Source organism: Homalodisca vitripennis, chromosome X, assembly GCF_021130785.1.
Source record: "Homalodisca vitripennis isolate AUS2020 chromosome X, UT_GWSS_2.1, whole genome shotgun sequence".
NCBI classification, from domain to species: domain Eukaryota; kingdom Metazoa; phylum Arthropoda; class Insecta; order Hemiptera; family Cicadellidae; genus Homalodisca; species Homalodisca vitripennis.
Window position 1 is genome coordinate 40,565,922 of NC_060215.1, and position 20,776 is coordinate 40,586,697.

General features: G+C 30.8%; 1 protein-coding gene across 1 annotated transcript in view; it reads right to left on the minus strand.

The window, feature by feature from the left end:
- Positions 1–20,776, minus strand: part of LOC124369419 — a 60,994-nt gene that overhangs the window by 25,153 nt on the left and 15,065 nt on the right. Inside the window, exon 3 of the mRNA XM_046827426.1 lies at positions 3,425–3,646. Coding sequence (XP_046683382.1) covers positions 3,425–3,646 — 222 coding nt within the window. The remainder of the gene's footprint in view (positions 1–3,424; positions 3,647–20,776) is intronic.

Below are 20,776 nucleotides of genomic sequence, written 5' to 3' on the forward strand. Positions count from 1 at the left end.
AATGTATTTAAGTAGATCTCATGGGAACATACTTACTACACTGAAATTACACTACTATAACTCTGTAAGCTCAAGAGCTGGTCAGACCCCGATTGTCGAGTAATAATTGATGGGTGAGTAATGTATTTAGGTGGATCTCATGGGAACATACTTATTACAATGACATTATACTACTATATTTAACACTGTAAACAAGGCCTGCACAGACCCCGAACGGGTAATAAAAGTTTGGTACGAACATTTTACGCACCTGATATCACTGTTGGGTTGCATAAAAATGTAATAGTGACTGGATAAAAAATATTTAATAAGTGACTGTTTTAATTGTAATCGGTTGCTCTGCGTATAGAACCAGTAAGAAAGTTCTATAACTACACACTTCTTGTTTTAAATGAACCGTTTGGAGTAACGACTGTCCTCATGTATTCCTATGGTTAATGCAAGGAAAATTTTGTTTACTTAACGTGTCTCGTATACGAGAAATCGTTATGCGTTGCATTTTGAGCATTTATAGTAATATTAATTTTTTAAGAAAATTCATTGTCTAACAAAATTGGTCCTGTGTATACTTCTTTAGCTATTAAGAAGGTAAAAATGTACTATTTTGCCCAGTCGAAAGTCAAAACATATTATGATAAAAAATTATTGCAATAATCAACAACGATTATTTTTCCAAATATTCTACAAACAACATATAAAAGAATGTTTGATTAGACAATGCTCTACTGGGCGTTACATGGATAAACAAAGCAATACAAACAGTGGTTGGGACATCACCTGTCACCTCTCACCCTCAACAAGTTGTCGTAGCGTCCTTACTGATTCGAGTTTAGACCGGAGTGTTGTGTTTGTGTATTAATCAAATAAATAAGGATAAGGATTGTTCCAGAGGTTATTCATAAGATAATCGATCTATAGGCTAAAGTTTTGTAAATGAGTGTACCTTTGACATTTTAAAATGTTATTAACAAGCTATAGGTGTAGTTACTGAACCAATTTACTATCCACAAACATTACTGTAGCTTGTCGCTAATAAAATGTATTTGCTGTTTACATGTCTTGTAAGTAACTGATTAGACATTTTAAAAGACGTGGAAATGTATTGAAAACTATTTAGTGTGAAAGTTTAAATGCCAAAAATTGTTCATTAACAACATCCTTAATTTGGCGAAATAGAAACTATAAGGTTGTATTAATTAATTTTTAGCTAGCCTATATACATTTGTTTAGATTTTTAAAATGCAAATAATGTTTAAATGTATAATTGTTTTGATACTGATCTTTTTCAGTGATTTTTTAGTAGGGTGGTCATCAACTATTTTGGGCAACATTTGGACTTTTATAAATTTTTCATAAAAGTAACAATGAAAAACCTGTTAAAACTGTTGATTTAGGATTTGTTAACACCCTTTACATTTACCGCAATTTTGCAGCAATTTTATGTACATTGAATGTTTTTTTCAAATCATCTGTGTCAAGAGAGTTTTAAAATGAGGTACCACATGCCCCACTTTTACACTTAAAACTTTCTCAAAAACAACCCCACACTCCAAAAATCCCTAAAAGCCAGGTTCTAAATAATTTTATCGAATTTTTTGCTACAAAATAGGGGGGGGGGTCCATTTCAAAAGGAGTTTCTATCTTCACCCTGTAGATTATCCCACAGTATATTTTATGTCACTGTTTGTTATAAGCACGATCATCCCTCGATGTTGGTTTCCATCTAAGTAAAGAAACAGTGAGGTAATGACAGTCGTACTGGAAGAAAATGTACCTGAAAATGCTACCATAAGAAATTATTTTGAGTATTCAAGAAACGATAAATAAAAATAGTGAAATGGGAAGTACTATATTATTTTTTGATTAGATTCTTGAACTGTTCAAGCAAACATGGGGAGATGTCATGAAAAGACGGATCGAAAATTGATACTGAAAGTACCACTTTTACAAAAACTAGTCGAGGATGATATATGTCTAACAACCTTAAAATTTGTAGAATGAGCTCGTATTTTAATTCCGTATGACTAAGTTTATCCTAAACTTAATGTAGAACCTTTTTTACAAAAATCTAGTCAGGTTTTGTTTGGGCCTAGTTTATATCCTGCAAATAATTCATGAAAAAGTTGTAATTCAAAGAAGGATTACTTGAATCTTCTCATACACAGACAAAAACCTCTTTTTTACCTCAAACACAGAGCGCTCATGTGTAAGATAACCCCACCCTAACACATACAGATGTTTAATCTATATGGGGGAAATATTTTCTGATACGAAATTTTGTTATCCCTTGCAAATATGCAATACAGAATCAATGGGAGATGAAACTTCAGATGCTGATAGATAAGGCCTGCAGTAGTAGTCATGCGATGATGACTGACACCTAAGGTTAGTTCACACTTTATTATCTATAAACATAATCAGTACATAATCATTTTAGAACACAAATATCTATAAAAATTATAGATAGCAAAGCACAGATAAGCTAACTACTGTAATAGATCAATTTATGATACGTCATTTGCCCAAGATCTTTATTCTTGTGAAATATTTGGTACAGAAGTATTCTCCCACAAAGGCTTAGGCTCTATACTATTATCATGCCATGCCTGATTAAGGATAACAGTCAATACCCTTATTTATTTCATATAATCTATTTATTATTTTTCCATCCATTTATCTTTTCCTTAAGTTTAACAGAAGAGGCCATTTTAATTACAACACCCATGATTGAGATAGAACTGTTTTAAATGATTAAAACTTCGACTAAATAGCTGAACATAGTTACCAGGAATGTACTCTTCACTAAAAATGAATAATTATTCAATAAAAGTTTTCAATAATGCAAAGGTCTACACGATTGGATGATGATATGTATAATGTAACATCATCCATCATGATCAAAAATTTAGACGGAGCAAAACGTTTATGCTGCCAGTTTTGTTAGATATAAACAAACGTATGTTAGAAAGTGTATAACATGAAATGTTATCAGACACCATTTAAATATATATGGTGTCTGATATATTTAAATGAATATTAAACGCAATGCTACGTTACACATTTTTCCCCTTCTCCTCCAGAACCAAACGCTATTTCAGGATATAATTTTTACCAAATTTAGTAAGACATTATTTTATTAGGAGTTCAAGGTTCTATGCTAACTCGACTAATTTGAAATGCAGGTACAGCGAAGTGAGGTGGATCGCGGAGCGGACATGGTTTCCTTCTGGTCGTATTCATGATCGTAAGTGAAATATATTAAAGTAACACTGTTTAAAAAGGTCAGGTAGGCATTGTAGGTACTACGCAGAAGGACGACTGGCCAATGCATAATGTATGTAGAAATATATCATAACTATGTATATGTATGAATATGCGAGCTTAACGCAAATTCTAAGAGTTTTGATAAAGAAATGATACGTACAACTTGGTGTGGACTGAACAGCCATTGGCACAGTGCTCTTCCTCTAGACTGCCATTGCAGAAGTCTGTCTCCGCCACGTCTGGCCGTCCCGTGAGGACGAGGGTGGACCCATCTGCATTACAGAGGGCAGTCTTGCTCTTAGCACCGCGCTTGTGTCGATGGTGGTGATGGTGGTGGTGATGATGGTAGTGGTGGTGGTGGTGGTGATGGTGCCGGTGGTGCCTATAACATCAGTTTGTATCACCATGTAATGTAACGTATTGAAAGAATTTGAATAATGGCCTTTTGTTTATAACAGATAAATTTATTATTACTAAGACGTTAGTAATATTGGATTCCCTTAACGTAAGTGTAGATACATCAAGTTAGTATCTTAATGGAATTGAGCGTACAATTAGAAATGCCATTCTCGTGCATACGTGTAAGTTGATACAGTAAGAATTAAGAAGTAAAAAATGTCTGGTTCTTAGGCTCGCCGTCGCGTCCAAACTAACATAATAATTTTCTGGTTCACAACACGTTGAACATTGCTTTGCAATTGAATTATTTTAATATTTCAGGAATCATTGTGGAGAGTCATTTTTTGCGTTAAAAACATTACACAGAAATTGCCAATAAAATCATTCGTCTGTGTAGGGCACTTTCAACTCACCTAGAATAATTTAACTGTGTAAGCATTGTTTCTAGGCGGTGAGAACCGGGGCACTTTGATGCCAGTAGGAATTGTCATTCCAATCAAAACTAGCAGCTTAGAAGCGTGGTTACAAGGATCTACACAGTGTTAACCGAGGCGTAAATCGCATTAATTGGGAGATTACCGTAAAAGTCGACGACGATCTTATGTTAACTTTAACTGTTTCACTACTTTTAGAAATTGGGTGAACTGGTGAACTCTATATGTAGGTGAACTCTCCACGTTGGTTAGTTGGCATCGTGGCTCGCGCACAACAGCTTGCGTCAGGGTGAGCCATTGTATCCAAACATCATGCAATTGTAGTTCTATTTCCTTCTGTAAATAATCGTCTACGTACATCTAGACTATTGGTTCTCTTCAAAACTGAGTAATAACGAATAAGAGAAAGAGTCAATCGGCACTCTCTCTTTGGTTGATCAAGTTCAGATGGTTTAGTATTTATAGATACTGTGTAAATTTAAAAGAACGTTAAGGTTAACGTTAAGAACGTACATTTCCACTGTTAAAGGCAAATACAGCTTGTTTTGAAATGTTTCCATATTTCTCCAGTTGTATGTTTGTAAATTCCAAGTAATGTTCATTATTATGGGTTCACCATCTGGTATGCAGCCTGGATTACAGCTAATAGTTAAAACATAAAGTAACTCATTACTGTCATTTTTAAATTTTAGTCACCAACTTAATTTGAAGTTAAGTTTTCTTCTCTACGTAACTGGATTTTTGTTGGGCAGTGGAATTTAGATCTCCGACCAAGTTAATAATTTAAAGAATTAATCAAAAGGCTGAAGTGCACGGAAAACTGAAAAATTGAAAGACTGGTACTGGCGTTAGAAAATCTCTAGAGAAAATTTTGCCTTTCACACACAACCGCTGGCAAATAATAATTTTTTGTCATTAGTTTTTTGAGTCAAGAATTTAAAATCACAGTATTCACAGAACTCCAAGTGAATATATATATATATATATAAGTAGATATATATATATATGCCGGTCCTGGACCACTTTTAGACCCGACCGAAAATCAATGTAAAGTCCGGTCCAATGCACCATAAAGGAAGCTCAGAAACAACACAGCAAATCTCAATGAAAAAGTAACCGAGTCTACATCAGTTCGTCTCCAAAAGCAATCCAGGACCGGCATATATAGTCAGGGTCTGAACATTAAGAAGAACATTAATAAGTATTCAATATAGAAAAATATATATCTACCCTAGTGAATCATAAATGAATCTGAGGAATCACGAATGAAAAATAACCGAATCTATAGCTGTTTGCTTCTACTTCCTTAAGCTGTTTTAATGTAAAATCTATTACTAATGTTGTTAAATCTCCTTAGAATCAATGTAAAATCTTAGAAATCTTAATCTTTATTCTACAAAGTTAATTGTAACACATTCTTTGTCTTTTATTGTCTTTTTCCGAGTAACAATCAAGTGTAATTTATCATTTTTATTCAATTCTTTAATCTTTTTTTCATCCAAAACAGTCAAAAATCTATTTGGAAAATGTACTTTGAAATCTTCCAATTCTGCTATGATTGTAAACCCGAATTTATCTTTCATTTTCTCCAATGTCACAATTTTGTATTTCTTATTTTCTTCTAAATCAATTAATTTCTTATATTCTTTAAATCTTAGTTCGCCAACTTCATTTAATTCCTTTAGTAGCTCCATTTATAAAGGAAAAAATTGTATTAGTGATTTTCTAAATTCCAGTTTTATAGTGATATTTCTCGAAAAATCACTATAAAATTGAAATTTAAAAAGGCTATAAATAAAATTTTTCTCTTTATAAATAGAAAAATGGAGCAAAGTAAAATAACATGTCCGTTTTGTAAGAAAAAAAATCCTAAAACATAACTATGATCGCCATTAGAATACTAAAATTCATCTAAAAAACAAAGGCATTTACGAGAAAAAATTAAATTATTTGAGGAATTGGGCTAAAGACAATCAAATTGTCGATCACGGAAAGATGTATAATATAGAAAAATTAAGAGAATTAAAGAGAAATTTTAAGAAGAAAAAGAAAAATTTCGAGCTATTTAATGATGAAAAAATTAATTCAATCTCTGAAAAATTGTCCATTGAAACAAACGATCTGAAATGATCGAAGAAATTGATAAAACTCTTAACGAAAAAACTGAAAATATCATTGATGTCGAAGTTTTATCCTCTATACACGGTCTTTTCAAGCAATAGATATTTAACAAATTTAAACGATAATTCCATGTCAATTTACAAATATCTATCAATTATGCGCCCAGAAATTAAAAGTTTAATAGAAAAATTTCAAGAAAATGTTAAAAATATGAAGGGTTATCTCTCTTTGGAATGTGAATATGAACGAACTTTAGTGAACGGTGAAACACAAACATGTCCAATGCATTTTACTATAAAAGCAGACGAAATCTTCGATGTAAACGATTTTATTACTAAACAATTTAATAAATTAACACATCGTGAACAAACAAATCATCCAAATAAGGGTTCTGGATGGACATTTAAAAGCTGCAAACAGCTAGTTTTGAGCATTAATAAATACGAAATGATGAACGCAGGATCATATATCGATTTACCAAAGAAAATTAAAGATAAAAAAGCTTGTATAAATATCAAAAATAAAGATGATTTTTGCTTTATTTATTCTATCCGATGTGCTATTGAAAAACCCAAGACTCATGTTGACAGAGCAAAGCAATACGAAAAATTCGCCAATGATGAAATATTTTCTGGTTTTGTTTATCCAATGTCCTTAAAAGATATACAGATATTTGAAAAACGAAGTTACAATTCCAAGTATAAGTATCCTAAAATGTCTATCAATGTCTACAGTTTTGATGAAAATATTAAGGTTGTTCCGTTACAAATTTCTGAAAAATATGATGCTGAGTTAAACATTGACTTATTGTATTTTAAACGAGATGACAAATCCCATTATGCTTTGATAACAGATTTAAGTAGATTAGCGAGTTCTCAATTATAAAAAAATGCTCACAAGATGTTCTTGTGTCGAAGATGTTTAAGCCATTTCTACAAATCTAGAGATTTAACAGATCATTTGGAAATTTGTAAAAATCACGAAGTTTGTAAACCAATTATGCCATTTCCTGGTCAAACAACATCATTTCCTAATTATCAAAAGAAGTTTAATCATCCGTACGTTATTTATATGGATTTTGAGAGTATATTAGAGAAAATTCCGACATGCAAGAACAATCCACAAAGATCGACCACAACCAAGATTCAGAAACACATTCCTTATGGATTTACTCTATATTTAGTGTCGAATGTGACCAATCGCATGAACGAACCGATATGTTATCGAGCCAAAAATTAAGAAGATTTGCCAAATGTTCCAAAACAATTGTTTGAAGAGCTCAATAAATTATCGAAGTACATAGCGAAAAAATATAATTCAAAGAACATGAAACCTATGAAATTGACAGAAGAAGAAGAAAGTTCATATCAAAATTGTAACATATGTCATATTTGTGAAACAGAAGGTTTTGATGGTGAAAAGAGATTAAAAGTAAGAGATCACTGTCATTTAAGTGGAAAATTTAGAGGAGTTGCTCATTCAACTTGCAATTTAAATTTGAAATGTCCTCAAAATATTCCAGTTTTCTGTCACAATATGTCAAATTACGATACTCATTTGTACATAAAAGAATTGGCTAAACAATATGGAAATGTTGATTTGATTGCAAACACAGATGAAAAATATATAAATTATTCAGTAAATTCTGGATATGGCTATGAGTTTGACAATGATAAACCAAGAAAGTTTATCAAATTTTCTTTCGCAGACACATTTAGATTCATGGCGTCGTCTATTGAAAAATTAGCTAAAAACCTCAAAAAGATGATTTCAAGCATACAAATCATTTTATACAGGATGGAAGAATATTGAATGAAATTATAGAAAGACAGCCAAATGACGAAGACGTGATTTTTAAAATATTGTCTGGAAAAGGCATATTTCCTTACGAATTTATCGATAGTATTGAAAAACTTGATTACACAGAAGAGCTGAAAATTGAAGATTTCTATTCACTTTTGACAGATGAGATCATATCTGTGAAGGAATTTCAACACTACTTAATGGTTTGAACAAATTAAAACAGAAAAATCTAGGAAATTACTCTGATTTGTACAATATCCAAGATGTATGCTCGCTGATATATTTGAAAATATCAGAAATATTTGCTTAAATTGCTATAAACTTGATCCGGCGCATTATCTGACTGCTCCAAGTCTCGAATGGGACGCAATGTTAAAATTAACGAAAATCGAGCTTATATACTTCTTATAAAATTTCAACAAATAAACAATGAAATTTAGCATAAAAGCGATGAAAAATATCAGATTGTTGGTGTTTTAGTTTATTTTGTAAAAATCGGAATATTTTTCTTATTTTTCTATTATTTAATTTAACATCTCCGATTACATTTAACATATTTATACTATCTAAGTTGTCTGTAATAAATGGCGTTGAACACGTTTTGGTACTTAAAAGTTCTCTGAATTCGTTTTCATTTAAGAATTCGTTTTCAGTTAAGGAAAATATCAACATTTGTTTAACATATTTAGGTAATTCAAAGAAGTCTTTATAACTATTTCCTGTGGTAATTTCTTTAAATGCTAGAAACTGAAGTGATTTTGGAGAGTTCATGTTGTTTGATGACTATTTAGTATAAACATGAACATTTGCGCTGAAAAATGTATATCTCGGCAGAGTTAGTTCCATAATTTCCATTTAGAATAAAAAATCTTTCTATATAAATGGATGAAGAGTATAATGCCAACTGTTACAAATGTTATAACAGAGGAGAAATTATTGATAACAGATATTTAGTTTGTAGAGATTGTAATTTAATTTTGTATGAAAGACCTAAACCTAAGAAAAGAAAATACAAATTAACACATTTGAATATTCTGCCAAATTGCAATATGGAGATAAAAAAACAAACAAAATTTGTTACAGAATTTAGAAAAAAGAATGAAAAATTCGAATTATCTATTGAAAATATTGAAAAGATCAATATGTTATTTGATGAATATATCAGATTTGTTGGTTTAAATACACACATTTATTATGAAAAGATATTACCTGTATTTTTTAATTATCTAGATGTTGAATTTGTCTACGATTTTAAGCCAGAAATCCTCGATGATTTTATAGTACACTTGGAAAAGATAAATAATGAACCTCGTGAAACAATAAAGATGTTGGCAATTCGCTCTACTTCTCGAGTGATTGTTAGAAAATTCCATCATTTCCGTTTATAAGTTTTGATTTATAGTTTATTCGTAGCATATTTGACAAAATTTCAAATAGATTTGGCAACATTTGAAATAGATTTTACATTGATTCTAAGGAGATTTAACATTAAAACTGCTTAACAAAGTAGAAGCAAACAGCTATAGATTCGGTTATTTTTCATTCGTGATTTATGGTTCACTAGAGTAGATATATATATATATATATATATATATATATATATATATATATATATATATATATATATATATATATGCCGGTCCTGGATAGCTTTTAGACACGAACGGATGTAGATTCGGTTAATTTTTCATTGAGATTTGCTGTGTTATTTCTCAGCTTCCTTTATGGTACATTGAACCAGATTTTACAATGATTTTCGGTCGGCTCTAAAAGTGGTCCAGGACCGGCATATATATATCTACTACCATATATATATATATATATATATATATATATATATATATATATATATATATATATATGCGTAAACTACGAAACACACAGACGTTTGTGAACGCTTACGGAAAAGCCATGTTACACGTTTGTGTAACCAATGATGTGTTATCTAATTTATTTGTTTAATCAGATTAAGCTTAATTAAAATCAATGGATCAATTACTAGGCATGACTGCATACACTGGGGTATCGCTAATTCACTAACCAAATAACACCATAAATTTACAGAGTCCATCGAAATAAAGGGATCAAAGAGGTAACTTTGGACTAATTAAAGCACTGGAACTTACTTATAAATTATTATAGGAAGCAGTACCATTAATATCAAATAATGTTGAAGGTAGTAATAAATTATTTAAAAGTACAGTTATTTAAATACAGCTTAAAAGTATTTATTTATTTCGACCGCATTAGTGTGAATGTTAAATAACAGGATTGTTAATATGAAATCACTTAAATACTGTAAGTAATATGGAAAGACATTCTAGTACACCGTGGCATATTAAGCATTTCCACGTAACATTTTTGTTACGTGGTACACATTTTGTTCCCAAAGAGGCCTTTAAAATTGGATATTTTTGGGTTTCCAGGCATTTAACCATGTATATTTAATCACAAGCCAAATATCTAATTAGGAGATAAATTTTATAAATGAATAAGTGAGGAATGTATAAAGAGTTAGTTTTTTTTTAACTGACCACCATTTTAATCTTGGAAAATATAAATGTGACAGAAAAAATTAAGTGGTAAGTCTTTCCTATTTTTAGAGATGTTTTAAAATATCTATATTAAACTTTTAAAAACTGCCGCCATTTTCCAATATGGCCGTTAACTCTCTTTTTCCTGATAGGACAGGAATTTTACTATTAAATCTAGCTTTTTTCTTTATTCTTTATATTGAACAGGCTAAAATTCCTAAATTTTAGATCTTAGATTTATAGTTAGGAATTTTAAAATAGGCGCCTATTATAATTGTGATTTCTCAATGTTAAACTCCTTATGGAATCCTATCATTGTGAGGTCTCTTGTCTTCGTTTTACCGGAAAAATAAAAAATTGTAATGAATAAAAAAGTCCAAAAATTACTTTTCCTGTAGAAAATAATTACAATACGAAAGGTGTTTTAAGAGAAACAAAACAAAGTAGACCACTATATTGGAAAATGGTGGCAGTTTTAACAGTTTGATAAACTTATATTTTATATCTTTATAAATCCATTAGTCATTCGTTGAAACTGCTTATCACATTAAATGTCATGAAGCTATTATTATACAACATGCTGACTTTTCTGATGCACTTCAAATGCTGTGCAGGATACATCGTATGATAAATAGGACGATAACCGTAAGTCCAATGTGGTCTGTAGGAGGAGACGGAAAAGGCATCGATACTCATGGGGTATGTTTCGTTTCTTTTTTTAATCTTTTACACGCTCCTAGTAAGGAATATTTGGATGACTGAATATTCAAAGTAACCGAATAACCAGATAAACAACCATTATAGATAACTATTTTAGAAGTGCAATGTCAAAGCCAACCACAACAGTTTCTTGTCTTACACTTGATACGCGAATTCATCTCCTCGGATTACACAGTCCTTGACGAGTTTTGGGACTCTAGGAATGTTTAGGGCGATCTCTAACGGTTCCTCCTAGGCAAGCATATCAACTTTGGTTGATAATACAAATTTACAACCAGAGCTGGAGGGATTGAAAGTCAAGAAATCTTTCAACGTCCCCTATGTGTGGAAATGGAGTAGATAATCAGGGTTTAGTATTTTGAGTAATAATTTCGTATGTGTAATGCTCCATCGTTTTCGTTTATGTTATTATGTTACTTAATAGTTAATAGCCATTCAGTTACAACCATGGAAATCTGCTAAGTCTTTTGACATTTAATGAGTTCTAAAAACAGAGCATTTAAAAGAAATTTAAAGTATAACTTCTATAGAACCCTACAGATCCTTCTTCAAATGTAGTCTTTTTATGTCCATCTCTGCGATATCACCTGAAAAGAAGGTTCTATAGAGTTGAAATGTGGTACAAAAATAGGTTCCTCTTGATCCAAGCAAGGGGCAAAAGGTCTAAATGAAAAGAGAAACAATTCAATTATAACTTTTTACTTCGCTTGTAAGGGCGTCCATGATGGCAATGATAAAAACAGAGATAAAAGTCTTTGGAAACAAGCTCAGTGCTTTTTGAAAAATGGATAAACATATAAAAGTTTTCAGTAAGTATTATCAACACATGTAATGAAGTAAGTTGGCTTAATTGGTCGATAAGTTGTTACATTATGTTAAAAATTTATATATTCCAGGTTTATTTTGCACATCAATTAGGCTAAATAGTGCTAATTTAGCAAGGGATGATACATAATTAAGTAAGTATTAAGTATTAATGAAAAGGAACATTTTAATCTAAAGGGAGTGATTTTTCGTACTTGGCCTTCAAGTAGTATATGGTGTAGGATATAATAATTCTTATTATTCGATGAAGATCTTTATTAGAATACTGTATAAAATACAGAATTGAATTGTTTTTTCTGCAACAGTTTTCGACTATGAATAATGAAATAGAATTAAATTAAAAAATACAATTTTTAGGCCAAAGGAGTGCGATAATTACGGGTTATTAGACGTCGAGAAGACTTGGAGGAGTGACAGATTCGAGATTATAGAGCTCTTGTTGCTGAGGTGCTCCTTATACGTAAGCTTCAAGCACTCTACAGCACACCAAGCCGTGTCTCGCTCCCCATTCAAGAATTCTTGAGGCCCTCTTTACTTTCTTATCAGCTACTTAGGTCAGACAATACACATTCTACAAAACAAGCAGCTTCAACATAAATACTTTTTTAAACCTATGTCAAAGATCATGAAGAATAGCAATATTCTAAAAGTATTTTTAATTACTTAAGAAGTTGATTTGTAGTACATTAAAACTAAATAAATTCGAGGAAAAATATATCTTGTATGATTTACCAAACTAGTTTTAAATTTCCACAAACCATTTTGACATAAATTTAAAATATTTAGAGTGAAGTTGCTAGTAACTGTTTATACATGATACCTTTATTAATTTCCTGCTCTTTTATATAATTTATCTTTCATGATTAAGGTCAGAATCAGTAGATCCATAAAAATAGAGCAAATTGAAATACTTGCATGGATACTACAGGGAAATTCCTCTAAATCCTATAAAAACCCTCTTTATGTTAATCGATGGGTTAAGAGTTTAAAGTTTCGTCTGCACACGCTGTGGTTGAAGTTTAAGTTTTTTGAATTCCTGCTTGCTATTTTCGATTTGTCAGAGTTTAAATTTACCAAGTGAACTTGCGTTCACTGCTGTATTTGTTATAGGTATTTAAGAGATATATACTAATAAAGAGGATTGAAGAACCATTGGAAAAGTTAGAATACAATCTATATTAGGTACATGTTTCTTCTTTGTTGGCTTTCATATTGTGACGTCATCGGTAGTTGAAATTTTCATCTTTGTTTTCATCACGGTGTGTTGGCATTACTAGAATGATTGCAGGAAAGTATTTGCGTGTTATGATGGATGTCATTTTATTTGGTATTGTTCTTTAATTTTGTAATTTCATTGATGCATAGTAACAAAATAAAATACAAAACTAGTGTTTACTAAGCATTTATATTTATACACATATTTTCCGGCACATATAAATAATCTCTTTTAGTTTTAAACGTCTTAACTCATTCATATATATTTAAATACCCTCTCATGACACTCGAAAATGGTCATTCAAAAATAATTTAAATTACTCCCTGAAGGAAGACTAAAACTCATTTCACGATACATTTACTCAGTAGTATTATCTGGAGGTTAACAACTGAAGATATTCTTATAAATACTAAGAAGAATGTCTGTAAAAAATTAGATAAACATTATTAAAGTTATAAGATTAAAATATCTTTACTTCATTTCTTTTACTCAACATTAAATTTTTAAATACAACGCAAAACTAGAATTGGGTATTATGGAATTTGTAAACTTTGAAATGATTAATAACGTGTGTTTTGAAAATTGTCTTGGGAAAATGTTTAAATCATCAAAATTTCAAAGTTACATTATCTTGAATATGAAATAACACCAGGTTTATGAACATTTACCATCGTTACAGCAAAATAAACGACAAGTTTATGTCACATAGAACAGCAACTGAAACAACGTTTAGGGAGCTGGTATCTGCTGCCTTCAAGGAGAACCTTAGAAAATTGTAAACACTTAAAACAAAAACTTTTATTCCCAACTTTGAATTTTGTATGTTTTCACCATGTTTTTAATTCGTCACTTTTTTGCATACTTTATAATCTTATGAACCCTAAAGAAGTCGTGTTTCGGTCAGTTCACATTACACTATTTAATTTAATCCACATAATTTTGTTAACTTTGCAAATTATCTTTAAACAAATAATTCTGAATTTGCTTCTTACTTTTGTATGCTTTTCTGGAAAAACATTTCCAAATTTTGAACAGGAACACTCAAATTAAAGTTTAAAGTATAAATATTTCTATTAATCTCGTAAAAGTATTGGTTGTTGTATTATTGTTTTAAGTGTTGCGTCACAAAAACTATCGAATCACGGAAAATGCATGAAAACGTTACCAAAACCAAAAACATGAAACCAACTTACGTTTTTCTACACTGCCTGTAGCTTGAGTAGATGACTTTAACTTTAAACTAGTGTTTAGCATATAAAATAAATTTTTTCTAACATGCATAGTACTTATCCTTACTTAAAAGGACGATCATCTCCGTTTTCGCGGCAAACTAAAATTATCCCCCAAGATTAATCCAAAAAAGTTCCGAATGGAGTAAATATATAAATAGTTCTTTTTCAATACATATGTTAGTATTCGATTCCTTTATATATTAATAGTGAATAATTTAGAAAGGGATACCTCGATTGTTTTGCAAGCATCTCACAATGTACCTCGAGGAACGTTTTAACTTGTGTCACATATCTTTAGTAAATAAACTAAAATATAATTTAAGAGCTTATTTAAAACGATGTTTTAGTATTTGTAAAACTAAAACACTGAACTAGAAACACCGAGTAAAAATATTGAGAACTAATGCTTGACAAAGTTTTGAAACCGAACTTTGAGTGTTTCTCTGCCACTCTTAATGAAGTGGAATTGACGACGCGACGCATCTCTCTTGATTTTTGTTTATAGACGTATCAATTTTATCCTTAGACACTAAAATATCAAAGCACTAGCAAAGTATATAGACCCTAGTCGTAAATTAGACCTTTTTGGATTTTTCTACAGTAACCAGCGACCTTGATTTTCCTTGAAGATATGACAAAGTAGCTTGGAAAGTAATTTTGTATGTATTCCGAAACAAAACTACTTGGAAGAAGTTTCATTTTCAAACAGTGGAAGTTGACATCAGTGTTTGAAATTTAAATAAAAAATCAACTGAGTCTTTTTAAAACTCATAATTAGTTCCTGCTACCGCCAACATTGTTTAGTCTTACATATTTATATACGAAAGAATAGATTCATTTAAGTAAATGATTGAATTTACATTAATAGTTAATATTATTAGTTAGCTTAACATGTAATGTTTTGTAAAATAAGGAATGTTTTATGTCTTTTCATATTTCGACTGTAAAAAATTGTTCTTAATTTATTCTGCTTAATAGCCGTCTGTAATGGCGGCCATCTTGAATGTAGCCCCTATGTATCATGGTACACGCCATGCATTACGACCTTCTCTTAGTTGTACAATTACGGAAGGTGTCTCATTTTAAAGATATAGTTAATGTGCATCCAAAAACTTTTGATTTTTTTCGATGCACATTAACTATATCTTTTTTTTTTTCGATCTAAAGATGGCTCAGAAATGAACTCAAACTGTTTTGATCTTTATACTTAAAATCTTACTTTTTACAAGAAAAATAGCTTGGACGCGTATTAGTTATATCTTTAAAATGAGACATCTCACACAACGCTACGATCAAGGGAGTAAAAGTGCATGCTTTTTAACATTGTTCATATAGGGCTAAAACTCAAGGTCGTTTTACTAAAGCCGGCTCTTAAGCGTTTTCAGGCCAATAAATGTTAATCAATTAAATTCTCATAAAGAAATAATAAAATTAATTTTGCAATTGATTTCACAATACAAAAATAAGTCTAATTAATGTACACTAAATGTAGACTGTGTGTTGTGTGTGTAACTGTAGTAGTTAGTTTGTGTAATTATTTTGTATTACATGTATTTAATGTAGTTCAAACCAGGCAGTTTATTATTTATACATTTATTATATATATATATATATATATATATATATATATATATATATATATATATATATATATATATATATATATTTATATGTGTGTTCTTAGTTTGATCTACTATATATTACTGACGTAGACACACCACAATTTCTTCAAACAGAGGCTTTAAAACTGCAAACACGCAAGTGTTTGTACTCCACCCTTTGATGTAACGAGAATAACAAAATACAAGTTTGCACATCCCCACCGACACATCGTCAAAAATGGGTGTTACTTCTAGAAAGAATGTATGTTTTCGTCATTTCAGTTATCGCTTTAACGTGACCCCATTACAACTTCATAAACCTCTATGAAAAAAAATACCAATTAACAAAACTGGATAGTGTTGATGAAACCGTACAACTTTTATTTCAAAATGTTTGTAATGAAACTTTGGTCTTCCTGAGAAAATATTTCAATTTTGCGGAACGTTTGGGCTCAGCCTTTAGATCTTCCATCATTAAACCCTTGGATTTAAAACATTCAACACGCAATTTTAACAAAGTAATTTTAGTCATACTCACACAATCAACAACCTAATAATCAGTGATGTTGTTTATTTATATAGCAGACGCCTATATACTTCTCCCATTTTTATTTCCAAGAGCTAAACTGATGTATACTTCTCTAAATATCACATTGATCAAAATTGATACTCATATTATTATTGCGACCTATGCATTAGAGCTATTTTCCATAATATCAATTGAAAGAATAGGTTGATTTTAGTTTAATTTTTAACACTGGTTGTTTTTTTTTTATTCGGTATATCACACATTTTCATTTTTATTATTTCCCTTTATTTTTGTTTCTAAACTTATATTGGGCTTTAATTTTTCCCCTTTTATTACTTTTAAGTAACTGAGTGGTGCAGTTTTTAGCAGCTCCAAAAGGTTACTTATGTGCAGTTATGAGTAGTTAATTCTAACTTTTAAAACATTAAATTGCCCACCATTTTGTACTGGGTTAGGATAGAGACCCAATTTGAGTTGACAGTTATCTTTTATGAGGACCTTCAAAATGAGGGGTCAATTGATGGGGCTTATCATTTAAAATGTGTGAGTTAGCCCCAAATTCCCAGTTTTGGGTTTATTAACTATGTAATTATGCCTAAAAAGTATTTCATAACATGACATAAAGGTGTCCAAAGTTTGGTTTTTCTAGTTGATCCGTTCAAAATACCAAAAAGAGATATTCAATCTGTATATTAATCCTGTATACCGGACGATTCCGCCAAATTGCGCATTTTTTCAGGGTTAATAGGGGATAGGAGTACACAATTTTTTTATATTAAAAAATGGGGTATAAAATGTTTCGTTTCCGAGAAAATTAAGAATTTGTGGAACGCCTCCTAGTAGGAGACACGTAGTGTTCCCTTTGAGATTCGGCCAAAAACGCACATATGCTAAAATAAAACTTTAATTCCTTTGGAATAACATATAAAAGAACCACATAATGTAAAAAAAATGTAAAAAATATTATTGTAACAAATGTTCAAAATTTATCTCGTCAGTGTCGATGCAAATTTGTAACATCGACTGTCTTACATTTTTAAAGTGTAGGGGATTTTCTCCCACTTCTTCTGCTTAATAATAATTTTTTCCATTCTTGTTTGAATTAAGTGGTTCTCTAATGTATAATTAAGAAGAAAGCACATTTAGTTTCAGCAGTTTTGCGTTTCTTTGGCCGATTCTCAAAGGGAACTCCTATGAGGAGGCGATTCGCAAATTCTCAATTTTCTCGGAAACAAAATATTTGATACCCCATGTGTATTGAAAAACATATTTTTATTCGTATCCTTTACCAAACCTGAAAAATTCTTAATTTTTTCGGTATCACCCGGTATACAATAACATTAATGTTGTGGTTCTTGCTTTTCTGGGATTGTTTTTTTACGATTGTCGGTTTAACCACCACCTTTTATGTTATTCGACTTATACCCGGTTCCACCATGGTCAGTGAGACAGAGGCTACTGTAAATTGCTAGCAACTCTTAAAAGTCCGAATTTAAGTGTTAAGTTAAATAAAACGTCACGGGGTGTCTGAGACCCCATAGTGTAAAAATTCATTATTTTTATTATCTTTGGAAATCATTCTGAAATATTTAGTTTTAATTTATGACTAAAAGTTTGAAATTATGATGATTATAAATTACATAGTTTCACACAACATGAAGCATTGCACAATTATTGCTGATAACGGTACAGGACCTTTAAAGCAATTTATATAATGTCCGTACAAACTTTAAATAGAGTTATTTTATTTGCCTGTTGGCTAAACTAAGCTAAATATAATTAAGGGCTTATTTGTAACATAACTATTAAAAGGTTCCCTTCATGGAAAAGCAACAGACACCGAAATGAGTCATTAAACGACATAATTTGTAGGGGGGTGTTGATGCTTTTTATTTAGCAAAGCAAATTTCATGAGGTGTGAGGTTTTACAGATAATGGGAACTGTTCCTGGAGTAAAAATAGTTGGAAGAATCTGAGAGCTTGAGAATAAATAAGTTAACAAGGTCATCCAAGATATTGAAAAGAAGTTTCAATAAAAGGCAAGTTTGAGATCAAGGCAACTTGAGGATGAATATTAAGCAGAAGAAGATCTTGATATGCCATCTTATGGGATTAGTATGATATAGAGTATGAAAATGTTACAATATTGTGTAGGATGGTGTGGTTGTTGGCTTTAGTTACGTTTTCGAAAATTATTTTGCACAAATGATATAGTTTATGAAAATAATGAAAGTCAGTCGAAATTAAGTTAATATTGATCAGTTAGGGTCGTACCACTGGGGGATACTACGTGGAAATACGTTTTGGGTAAATACGTCTTTGCCAACCCGAGTTCATATTTAACGCAACAGTAATTCCTGTTCACATGCAGCTTAATAAATGCCCAATGACCCGAACTAATTTTCGATTAATTATTCATAGTCTGTTTAGAAAGTCCGCGATATCCAGAATATTGTTTATTTGAATGTCATAAATACAATTCCCTGCAACAGATCCATTTCCACTTTCCAATTATTGGCTGTGTGCCAATATTTGCGCAGCTCAATAGCTCTCCATCCAGTCCGTCATTCTCGAGCCTGTGTAACCACACCTATCATGTGACAACTGCATTGTGTTGTCACATTGTAAAATTTGTTTCCACCGTTTGAAGGCAGTGGGTTCGGAATATTGAGGAATAAGTCAAACTTGCATGGCTGCCGAGAGGTGTGTGTATAATTAAAATTAAATTAAAAATACTTTTTCGTTATTAATTCAATAAATTAGTATTTACTATGTAACAACTTTATCTAAGCGATTATACAAATGTCAGGTATGTAATTGTGTTGGGTCTAAGAATATTTTTTTAAATTTTATCTCATTACTGTCAGTATAGATGAATTGCACTTCTGCATATTCTTCAAAAAAATTTTGCGTACACATAAATAATAATAAAACTGTTTTATTAATATGTGTAAAAATCAACGAAGTGTCCAAAATGGTTTCGAACTGAATCATTACACTTTATTTTGGATAGACACTGACACCCTTCTAAATATTATCGCTACGTTTTAGATACTTATATAATTGTATAGTACATTTATAAATGTTCGGTTATCTTTTACATTATTAATTTTAATTTCGTTTGACAATTTAAATGTTTAAAATTTTTATCTATTTAATTTATCTGTTACTTTTGATGTTTGTTACGTTTTAATAATTATTACTAAGTCACATACCAACTTGTAAGTATGTGAAGGAAACAGGATGTTTTCAGACTTTCCCCATCGTTCAGTGATACAAAAACATTGTATCACTGAACGATGAAAAATGTTAAAAAAAGTCCTGTTTTCTTCACAATCCTTTCATCGTCAAAAACAAACTTCAAACAAAGAATTGTAAGTTTGATTGGTACATATTTACCGTGTTAACTAGCTCTTAGGTCTAAGCTATAGTAGGTATGTACTTTGTAGCGTCCTGTAGCACGTGGGTGAAAGCACTGACGCCTTCAATCATGTAGCGCTACCGTTAGAATATAAGGCTCGACCTTATTGCAATGTCTATCAAACTTTCTTACAGAGTTTGAAGATACGACGATTATTGAGTGTTGAAAGAAAACCAACGTCCAGAGATTCGAAGTACGTTTCCTCAATTACATACAATATCATAGAACAAAATACGCCAATAAGGTAAAGAAGCTGAGGGGATCGAACCGAGAGACATGTCTTATTTATTTATTTATTAACGGCAATATACCATTTTACATATAAGGATATTAAGATAACAATATATATTATAGAAAAAAATACAAAAGTAATAAATAAGGAAACAATACAATAACATGTTGCAAGCACGCCAACCAACATGTGTAGCTATAAGCCAAATCAATAAGCAAACTTAGTACTGAAACAGTGGTTCGATAAATAGTGTTAACACAAGGAAAAATCATTTATATAACAATAACAGTATTAACAATAATAGCAAACATAACCGTAACAATGAAACAACGCTAACGTACATTAACATAAAGCAACCAGTAAACTCGTGGTAATAAATAACATTAATAGACTATATAAGGTAATCGAATCTAATAATAATAAACAAAATATAGAAGATAAGGTA